Source organism: Myotis davidii, unplaced genomic scaffold, assembly GCF_000327345.1.
Source record: "Myotis davidii unplaced genomic scaffold, ASM32734v1 scaffold104, whole genome shotgun sequence".
In the NCBI taxonomy this organism is placed as follows: Eukaryota; Metazoa; Chordata; class Mammalia; order Chiroptera; family Vespertilionidae; genus Myotis; species Myotis davidii.
The window spans coordinates 6,326,910-6,337,932 of NW_006296625.1; the positions used below are offsets into that span (position 1 = coordinate 6,326,910).

The 11,023-nt window shown below is 40.1% G+C and overlaps 1 protein-coding gene across 1 annotated transcript in view; it reads left to right on the forward strand.

Annotated features, from left to right (window-relative positions):
- BCKDHB (branched chain keto acid dehydrogenase E1, beta polypeptide) overlaps positions 1–10,107 on the forward strand; it is a 67,125-nt gene extending 57,018 nt beyond the window's left edge. The window contains exons 6-7 of the mRNA XM_015569453.1: positions 7,385–7,482; positions 9,970–10,107. Of these exons, the coding sequence (XP_015424939.1) occupies positions 7,385–7,482; positions 9,970–10,092 (221 nt within the window). The 3' untranslated portion in view covers positions 10,093–10,107. The remainder of the gene's footprint in view (positions 1–7,384; positions 7,483–9,969) is intronic.
- Positions 10,108–11,023: the final 916 nt, after the last annotated feature.

Here is an 11,023-nt window from a genome sequence, read left to right on the forward strand (position 1 = left end):
AGAAAATATGGTAAAAAAATATGGTTTATAGGAAGACGAGTTACAAACTGTTTTCATAACCAGCATCAAAAATACTATATAGAACCAAAATAAAAAAATTAGTCTGAAAAAGAAACGTTTTTAACAAAAAAATTGTTGGGGAAGGGGTTAAGCCAGCAGGTGGACATCCTCCGAGGGGTCCCAGACTGTGAGAGGGCACAGGCCAGGCTGAGGGACCCTCCCCACCCCGAGTGCACAAATTTTTGTGCACCGGGCCTCTAGTAACTATTATAATGACAGACATAGACAAATATATATATTGTTAACAGTATGTTGATACAATTTTTCTAAAATAGATTGTCAATCTTTTTTTTTAACCCTCACCTGACGATATTTTTCCATTGATTTTTAGAGAGAGTGGGGAGGGAGGGGCAGAGACAGAGAGTGAAACATCAATGTGAGAAAGACACATCGATTGGTTGCCTCCTGCACTCGCTCATTCTAGGGCCAGGTATTGAGCCTGCACTGAGGTACGTACCCTTGACTGGAATCGAACCCATGATTCTTTAGTCTGCAGGCTGACACTCTATCCAGTGAGCCAAACTGTCTAGGCCTAGACTGTCAATCTTTGAATTTTCAGTAATTTGAGGCAAAGAGATGAGGGGAAGATTGAGTACAGCTATATTTAAGGAATAATTTAAAAGTAATTACTAGAAGAAATTGCACTTAGTTTTATTGTTTATATACCTTTTTTCATATATTTTTATTGATTTCAGAGAGGAAGGGAGAGGGAGAGAGAATAGAAACGTCAATGATGAGAGAGAATCATTGATCAACTGCTACCTGCACACACCCAATTGGGGATTGAGCCCGCAACCCAGGCATGTGCCTTTGACTAGAATTGAACCTGGGACTCTTGAGTCCACAAGCCAACACTCTATCCACTGGGCCAAACTAGCTAGGGCTGTTTGTATACTTTTTAACATCAGTGTTAAAAGTAATTTTTGGTATAGAAGTGAGAATTATAAAAAAGTTATGACCATGATTAATAACCTCAAATTTGAAAGGAGATTATTCAGAAAAATAACTAATATAGGTTAAATATTAGTTTTATACAGCAAATGGTAATAGGAGTCAGAATAATTGTTTCTAGAATGAAAACTTTCTTTTAGAGTCTTAATGACTGTACCGTTGAATTATTTTAACTTATGAAGCTGGTCTTCTAAGAATGGAAAGATATCTACATCAATTAACTTAATATGTTCTCATTTTGTCCCTGTGGTGTGGCAGATAGACACATGCTGCTTTCACAGTTTACAGTTGAGATACTGGGCTGCAAAAGCAATATAATGCTTTGTCAGACATCATCAAGTTAATTAGATACAGAGATACAGAGGCAGAGACAGGACTGGGCTCTCTCCCATTGCACTGTAAATTCTGATGAGTAAGATAGGCTTTCTCAGGTATGGAGACTTGGACTGTGCTGTTCATAATCATGCAGCATGAAGTAATGTATATTTTAGAAATATACTCTCTTTAAAAAGGACATTTATGTTTGATCACCGCATCATGTATAATGCAACATGAATAAAGCCCTACCGAGTTTCACATTTATGAACATTAATGGTAGATTAGTGCCAGGGCAGAAAAATGACCCTATTATCTCTGTAATGGTAAGAAATTTGCCTCACAAGGGAACTCACAGCATTAAGAAGGAATTGTTCTCTTGCAGATGCTTTCCACATGAGTTGTTAATACATGAAATCAGAAGGAATTGGAAAGTTTTTTTTAGGAACTTGGGAGTATTGAGCTTTACTTGAAACATCATGTAAACATGTGTTTGTAGATGTGTGCACACACACACACAATTTCACACCACCATGTCTTTGTATACGTCTTTTGTTTCTACATGGAATCCCTTTTTTTATTTTCTCTTTCTCTCTAAGACCCCTATTGCTTGTGCCCTCCTTGGTGGCAAAGCCTCCTCGATCCTTTTAACCAGGTTGCTGCTTCCCTCTGTATTCCTAGAGCCATGTGTTTTTACTACTATATCTCATGTTCTTGTTTGTTTCCTGATCATCTCTTTCCATCCTGTTTACTCCCAGTTGAGTGCATGTTTGTCAAGGACAGGGACTGCCTCCTACAATTTCATAGTTTAGCATCTTGCATTATGTCTGTATATATTGGTTATGCAATAACTATTAAATGAATAAATGTATATAATAGTACTTATATTTATATACTCTCCCTTATTTTAAAAATGTGTTTAAGATGTCAAAAGCAATACAATAATTTAGAAGAAAAATAGAAGGAAAAAGGAGGAGGATGGTAAATAAAATGGGACTAGGCATGAACTAATGCCATGAGCATATAAGTATATAACTAATATGAATATAAGTGCACTTACAGTTATTACAGAGGGAGCATATATATGGAACTTACAAAATACGTGGAAAGCTATATTGTCTGATAGTTGAGCAAAAAATTGCATCTCTTTTATTTTGGCTTTGGAAAGAATTTTTATTAGAGAGAGACACAGAGACATCATTTTGTTGTCCCACTTAGTTATGCATTCTTTGGTTGATTCTTTGTGTGTAGCTTGACTGGGGATGAACCTACAACTGGCATATTGGGATGGTGCTCTAATCAGCCGAGCTACCTGGCCAGTGCTCAATTTCTTATTTTCTAAGTTACATTTTTGTCAACATATACTTGATGCTGAAGGATTTCTCTGTGGACCACTCGTTAGTTCATGGATCAAAATATAATCAGTATGTGGTAAAAAGGAGAGGTCTCTGTACCACTGCTGTGAAGACAGGAATCTGTAATATGATTGTATAGGGTGCTCCTCACTTCCTGAAGTTTTATGCTCTAACTCCTCTTACCCGCTCTCTTTCAAAAAGCACATTGCCATAGGATAGGAATGCAAGAAGGTTGATTTGAAATAATAACTTTCTTTTAGAATAAACTTCTTTTAAATTAATGTAACTAAAAAGTACCTGTGAATTATAGCTTGCTCTCTAGGTTGCCTGTTTGTGAAGTTTTAAATAAATGAACACATTAAAATTCTCTCCTCTCAGGATTAAATTTATGCAAAATTTAAGAGATTTTGTTTTTGTGTTTTTAGAGAAGTTTCTTCTTGAATCTAATTCTCTGCATGATATTTTCTTGATGGAGGATTAAACTTTGCTTGCCATTTTGTTCCTTAATTAATTGATAAAGTAATGAGGTTTTACTATTTTGGGTAATTTGATACTTTGAAACAGTCTATCATTGGAACTTTCCAAAGGAGGTGCGCCCACAACTTTTTCGGTGTGCCAGCCTTTAGAGTTGTGTGTTTCAGGGATTTGCTAATCACCAGCTGGCGACTGACTTATAAGGCAGGAAAGACAGGAACTCCTGAATGGTGGCCACTGACTTACCAGTAAGACAGAGTGTGTACTGGCTTCAAGCCTTGTCTATTGGCTTGCAGATCTGGATGCTGGGAAAGACTTGATGTTGTCAAAGAGCCTATGTGCTACCTTTGGCATCTTTGCCAGATGTCATCATGTTGTTCTTAACCCTCACTTTGATTTAGTCACTGAGAACTGCCATGTAGAATATACTACAATTGAATATATCTGTATTCCTGTTTGTCCCTTCTTTTGTCTGTCTATTCATCCAGTCATCCACGCATTCATTATCCAGCCATCCACATAGCCATTGGTCTATCCATCCACCTAATATGGTATTTAAGCTGTCAATGTATGGGCTGGAAGTATGGGCTGGACTTAACCTCTGAAAGCATTGCTTAGAACTGAGGTTGGCAAACCTTTCCTGTAAAGGGATAGACAGTAATATTTTAGACTTGCAGGCCATGCCATCTCTTGCAACTGCTCAGCTCTGCTGTTGTAGGGCAAACAGCCACAGACAATATGTAAATAAATGTGTATGGCTGTGTTTTATTGGAAAACATTGTTTACAAAAAAGTACAAGCTATGGCAGCCGTGGGCAAACTACGGCCTGCGGGCTGGATTCGGCCCGTTTGAAATGAATAAAACTAAAAAAAAAAAAAAAGACCGTACCCTTTTATGTAATGATGTTTATTTTGAATTTATTAGTTCACACAAACACTCCATCCATGCTTTTGTCCCAGCCCTCCAGTCCAGTTTAAGAACCCATTGTGGCCCTTGAGTCAAAAAGTTTGCCCACCCCTGTGCTATGGGATGCCCACCCTTGTTGTAGAGAGTGGAAGTATCTGACTCAGCATAATTTGTGTGCGATACAAAAACTTTAAAATATGCCTCTAATGCTTATACTTTTCTGACATAGATTATCTCATAGGATGGTTAGCTTAACTGTCATCTATTTTGAGGTTTACCTACAAAAGTTGTTTTATAGGTTTTACCTTTTGTTATTTTATTTAAACACTAGAGGCCTGGTGCACGGATTCGTGCACCAGCAGGGTCCCTCGGCATGGCCTGTGGGGATAGGGCCCAAACCAGCAGTCCAATGCCGCCTACGGCTCCTGCTCATCCTAGCCCCACTGCGCCTGCCGCTGCCACTTGGTAGGCTTGCTGCCTCTCTGCTACAGTCTCTGCCTGTCCTGGGTGATACTTGTACACCCATGACTGACAAGTGGCTGCGGGCTTGGACCCAGTCAGTACCAATGCCAGTCCTGATCTAGATAGGGAGGGGTGTGCAGGGGGAGTGTTTATGGGAGAGGTTCGCGCCACCACAGTGGTGCTCGCCAGCCATGAGCCTGGCATCTGGCACCCATTGGTCAGCTGAGCGGCACTCCCGCTGTGGGAGCGCCCTGACTACCAGTTGGCCAGTCGAACGTTCACTTAGGCTTTTATATATGTAGACTAGGGGCCTAGTGCATGAATTTGTGAACCTTGAAAGGGACTGTAGGCCATGAGGTTGCGGTGGGCACAGGGGCAGGTCTTGGCCCATCCTTCGCGCCTCTGCCTGACCCTTCCTGTCGTGGCCCCTGGTCTCCTATCTGCCAGCAGCTCCGCTCCCGCCGCCACTGCCACCACTTCCACATGCTGATGGTGCTGGCCCCGCTCACACCCGCTGACAGCGTGGAGTGAGTGGTGCCGGTGCCAGCAGCAGGTGTGAGTGGGGCTGATGCTGTCAGCGGGTGTGAGTGGGGCTGGTGCTGTCAGCGGGTGTGAGTGGCGGCGGCTGCCCTGATCACCCCTCTGGAGCAGGGGGAGGTGGAGAAGCCCTCAGGGGCAATTGGGGCTGGCAGCTACCCCACGCACCCGCTGATGGTGCCTAGTGATTGGGGCCAGTGCCAGGTGCCGGCAGTGGGTGCGAGTGGCAGTTCCGCGCTGGCTGTGGGTGCAAGCGGGACCGGCACCAACAGCAGGTGTGAATGTTGGGCGGGACCACGATGCGCGGGAGCAAAGAATTCTCAGTAACCACCAGAGGCTCGTCCCAATGACAGCAACTGTTGCCCTGCCTTGGTCTGGTGCCCCCGCTCACCTGCTCCACTTTCCCGCCGCAGCCAACGCCTGCCATGTTCCACACTCTGCCACTTGCTGCTGAAGCTTAACATGTTCTGCGTGCCCCCTAGTGGTCAGTGCACATCATAGTGACCGGTTGTCTGGTTGTTCGGTTGTTCCCCCTTTTGGTCTATTTGCATATTAGCCTTTTATTATATTGGATATTGGTGATTAAAAAAATATGGTCTCTTTCTAGCATTGGTTATAGAAATGTCATTGGATTGAAAATATACAAAAATACAAGGAATAAAATTTTCTGCCACATCACTGATAACAGCACCATTGAATTGGATAGGTTTTACTTATAATATGACTTTTAAAAAAACCTTTATTTTTGACCTGAAAATATGGTGAAGTTATATTGCTAAGTGGGGAAAAAAGGGAGATTATAGAAGGGTTCTTAACATGTAGAAGAGTTCTTAACAGCATGTACGATGTGATTCTGTGAAAAGAAAAACATTACAGATGTCTTTATATGTGCCTGAGAACCTGGCTTAGAGGCTGTATATGTATCTAGAAGCAATGCCCCCGATTCCACTGCATAATTGGCTCTGCAAATATCCCCCAGCAATTGTCAGTGACCATGGAACTGCAGTCTGAATCATGAATACCTCTGAGCCTGGATAACAGGTCTGCCTCCACTGTTACTAGTACTCTGGAATAGATTCTGGACACTTGCTGTTCCTGTGTGTTATCAGTTTCCAATTCAGAGTTTGGCATGGGTGCATTTGATTGGCAGAGCCCGTTTTGTGCCCTAGCCACAAGAGAAGCTGAGAAACTGAATACATGGACTTCACTTTTGTCGTGGGGAAAGGGTCCTACCTCATAAGATGGGGCATTTCCCAAATTGTAGCAATAGGATTAAGAAACCTGAATGCCACAGAAAAAAAGCTGTCCACTGCAGATATCCAGGAAATTGTTGGCATTGATTACTTTTACCCAATGGATTTGGAAGGGCTAACTGGTTGCAGAGAGAACTTTTTACTTTATTCTGTAGTGCTCCTTGAATAAAAAAAAAATATGTAGCAATGATAATATAACCATGGGGAAAAATGAACAAAAGAGAGCTTTTTCCACCCCCCCCGCCCAAGTTCCACTGTAATGCTCTCACATAGCAATTCAGGAAGGCCTCCAAATATAATTGGGTAATTCTGTTAACTTATTACTTAATTTAATTTTAAGAAATTTGCCTTATGATTTCCTCACGAATTCAGTCAACTCTCTATTGCTTGTTCTTGGTCGGGCAGAGAAATCATTAAATGGTTTTCCTGCGATGCCAGTGGCTATTCGTTTTGGCCTGGTGGAGCTGATTCAGTTTCTCTCTTTGAGTATCACAGGATTCAGTCTTGAAAATTAAGGTGTTGTCAGGTTGACAAAGTGTTCATAATTGCAAAGTGTAAAAATAAAATATTGGGCCCTGCTATGTGGTTTTATCCCTTCCCCAAAACTTTTATAAATTGGCTCCTTGATAGAACCTAACTCTGTCCAATAAAGTTTTAGCAGATATATTAAAAAAAAATTAGCTTTATTGTTCAGAACAGTTTTAGATTTATAAAAAAAATATATGAAGGTAGTACACCCAGTTTTCCATGATACTAACATCTTACATTAGTATGTTACAGTTTGATACATTATTATTGTGTAAAGCCTACACTTTATTGTCTTAGTTTTTACCTAACATGCTTTTTCTGTTCCAGGAGAGCTGATATATTTCATACATTTATATTGTATTTTTCATCTGTATAGTCATATCATGAAGCTGTATGGTAAATGCCATTTCTGTTACAAGTAACCTGACATTTATGGAAGAATAAATAAAGCTTTGCCACAATGAGTTTCTTATATTCTTTTATGTACAAATGTCACACAAGAGAAACTAATTAACCTTTCATTTTCCCCCATTTCATATTCAGTGGAACAGGTTCCTGTGGAACCATACAACATCCCCCTGTCCCAGGCCGAGGTCATTCAGGAAGGGAGTGATGTTACTCTAGTTGCCTGGGGCACTCAGGTGAGTAATACTTATACCAACTGATAAGGTTCATGTGCTCGGAAGCGCTTACTTTTAATCCTGATACTAAGAAGAATTAAAAACAATGCTTTCCTTATGTCAAATTTGACTTGTTGCTGGTACTGATTTTTGATGGAAGGTCAGGTGCTTATTCAGTCATTAAAATATATATGCATACTAGAGGCCCGGTGCACGAATTCATGCACCAGTGGGGTCCCTTGACCTGGCCTGTGGGATCGGGCCGAAACCGGCTCTCTGACATCTCCCGAGGGGTCCTGGATTGCAAGAGGGTTCAGGCCAGGCAGAGGGACTCCACCGGAGCACGATCATGGCCAGGGAGAGATGGGGGAGGTTGGCCAGCTGGAGAAGGACCCCTGGAGGGCTCCAGGTGTGTCCAGCCCATCTGGCTCAGTCCTGATCAGCCAGATCCCAGCAGCAAGCTAACCTACCGGTCGGAAAGTCTGCCCCCTGGTGGTCAGTGCACATCATAGCGACTGGTTGACCAGTTGACTGTCTGCCCCCTGGTGGTCAGTGCACGACATAGTGGTTGAGTGGCCTTAGCATATCATTAGCATATTACACTTTGATTGGTTGAACGGACGACTGTTAGCATATTAGGCTTTTATTATATAGGATTGTGAAGCCATTAAAAATAGGTTGAATATATAAAAATGTATTAATTAAAACACTTGTTTCTTTTGAAGTACATTTTACCTATTCACTACTTGTTGTTACACTTTACGATTTTCTTTTTCATCTCATCTGCTGCCATCTATCATGGTTACTTTGCTGACCATTTGGACCATTGACTGGTCCAGCCTCAGAATTCCATATTGTTCTCTTTTCCAGTAAACCCCACCATAATCTGTACCCACTTTCCCCAGTGCTTGTTGTCTCATTGCTCTGTCTCCAAGCATTTAAGCTCAGAGCTCTTTCTCTGGTCGTAGACATCTCTCTCGTACACTTCTTAATCACCATTTATAGGAGTGCTCAGTTTTTCTTTTTTCTGTGTAAAGTAAATATTTGTTTGTTTTAGACTTTAATATGGTAGTATAAAGAAGATAATGCAAATCATTTGTAGTATCACAACCTCCTCCTTTCTTCTTCATTTGATTTTTGGCTTGGATAGCTACAGTCCTCATGATTTCTTGCTTCCAGTGGGAACCCTTTTTATCCACATCCCTGTCACTCTCAACATGTGTTCTTCTCTCTCTACCTCTCTCTTTTTTTAAAAAAAATGTTTTTTTATTGATCAGAAAGGAAGGGAGAGTGGGAGAGAGATGGAAACATCAATGATGAGAGAGAAACATTGATTGGCTGCCATGACAGAGAATCATTGATTGGCTGCCTACTGCATGCCCTCTTCTGGGGATCGAGCCTCCAACCTGGGCATGTGCCCTGAGCTGGAATCAAACCATGATCTCCTGGTTCACAGTTTGATGCTCAACCACTGAGCCACACCTGCCAGGCCTTGCCTCCCTTTTAAATAGGGAAATTAGGATGTATTAGATAGTAACTTCCTTATTTGTTTTCCCTTTACACCTATCACTTCTTTCAGTGCTTTCCTGTTTTCTTTGTCTTCAAAGCGGGGCAGGGGGGCGGGGGGCGGTGGTATCTGTCATAGCTACTTCTCCAAAGCTGTTTCAGATTATATTCCTTTTTTTTTTTTTTAGTACTGTGATAGATCAATTGGTCCCTCTCTCTCCTCATCTTCAGTTTCTTCTTTCCATGTCCATTTTATTAAAAAGGTGTATATCTCTTCATTATCTAAAAAATACATTTTTTCATCCTATTTTTCTTTTCAGTACTAGTATAGCTTCCTCTTTTCTTTGATTACTAATCTTGAACAATTTCTCCCCAAGTATTTTACTTGCTAACTTCCTTATGATTTTTCACCTTATGAACTCTGTTGCCACTAAATCACTAAAACTATTTCTGCTAACATTACTAACCTTCTAATTGTTAAATCTAACTCTATCCCATATTTCTATGGTATATGGCACTTGCTACTCTCCTATTTAGCTTCTTGAATACACAGTCTCCTTATTTTCTTCTGTTTCTTTCTATGTTTTATTTTGTTGTTGTTTTTGTTTTTGAGCTCCTTTCACCTGTCTTCCCTTTACTTGTTGGTCATCCGCAGGGTTCCATGATTCTGCTTTTGACTGTTCCCTTTAAATGCTCTCCCCAGAAACTCCACTGACTCCTGTGACTTGACCTCTGTGGCTGAGTCTTTGGAACTGGTGTCTCTAGTAATGACTTCTCTCACTTTCTTTAGGAACCTCTTTCCACCTGTTTTCTAGACATTTGTACTTTATTATTTTGGTGGAATATTGAGTTCAACATGTCTAGAACAAATTTATTAATTCTCCGTGAAGATCAATTCCTCCGACTTTAAATAGTACTTCTATTAATGATGTCAGAACTCAACCAATGCTTTAGGCCTGAATTTCTGTATTCATTCTCTACATATTTTTCTCCTTATTTCAGGTTCATGTGATCCGAGAGGTGGCTTCCATGGCTCAAGAAAAGCTTGGAGTGTCTTGTGAAGTCATTGATCTGAGGACTATACTACCTTGGGATGTGGATACAGTTTGCAAGGTGAGACTATAGAATCTCATTTCCTTAAAATCTTGGGCAAAATTTGTTGAATATTTGCAAAGAATTGTTTTGAAATTTTGAGCATTGTGAGCATTTTGGACTGATTTTAAATTTTAAAAATTTATACCATGAAAGAAATGTATGCTATATAATAAGCCAAACACTCAAGAAAACAAATTACTTACTTAGGTGTTTTTCTTCCCATAGTTCTCTACGTTGATTTGAAAATACTGTATAACTGTGTCCTTCATAGGACCAGCTTGGGTTGAATTGTGTGAGTAATGGAGTCGTGTAAATAAACACAGGAAGGTCATCTGAGTTTTTAACTTCTGGTTACTTATAATTTAATAAGCTAGATTTAATATAGTCAGAAATAGTTTGGCTAAATTGTCTTTTGTCTCTTCTCTAAAAGAAATGGAGATGGATTATTTAAAAAAACTAACTCTTTATATAGCCTTAATACTATGGATCACAGTTTGAATGTTACGTTGTGGTATTCTGGCTGCTCTAATCTATAGTTTTCTATCATCTAAGCTTCCTCTTAAACTTTGGCCTGATTAGATTGATCTTGTTGCTTATTATTCATACGATTCACATAGTCCATTCTCAAGGGTACAGCTTAGTTCTCATTTACTGGCTGTAACCAATATCATCTACTCCTTTATTGGTATATAAGTAAGGTTAAGCTCTTTTTTGTGATGGTTTTATCTACTAAAGCTTGGGTAACATTGCATGTGTTCTTCTTGATTTATTGCTATAGCAAATAAGTCCTATGACCTTGGGGTATTTTACATTTACTATTTTAAAGAACTTTGGCATTATCATAGCTTTACAGGCTGTTTCATAGGTTAGTTACATGAAAATAATCTGCAGTTACTCCTGCTATAAAAGTATAGATAGCATAGAGTGGATTGATTTATTTATTTATTCATTGATTGATTGT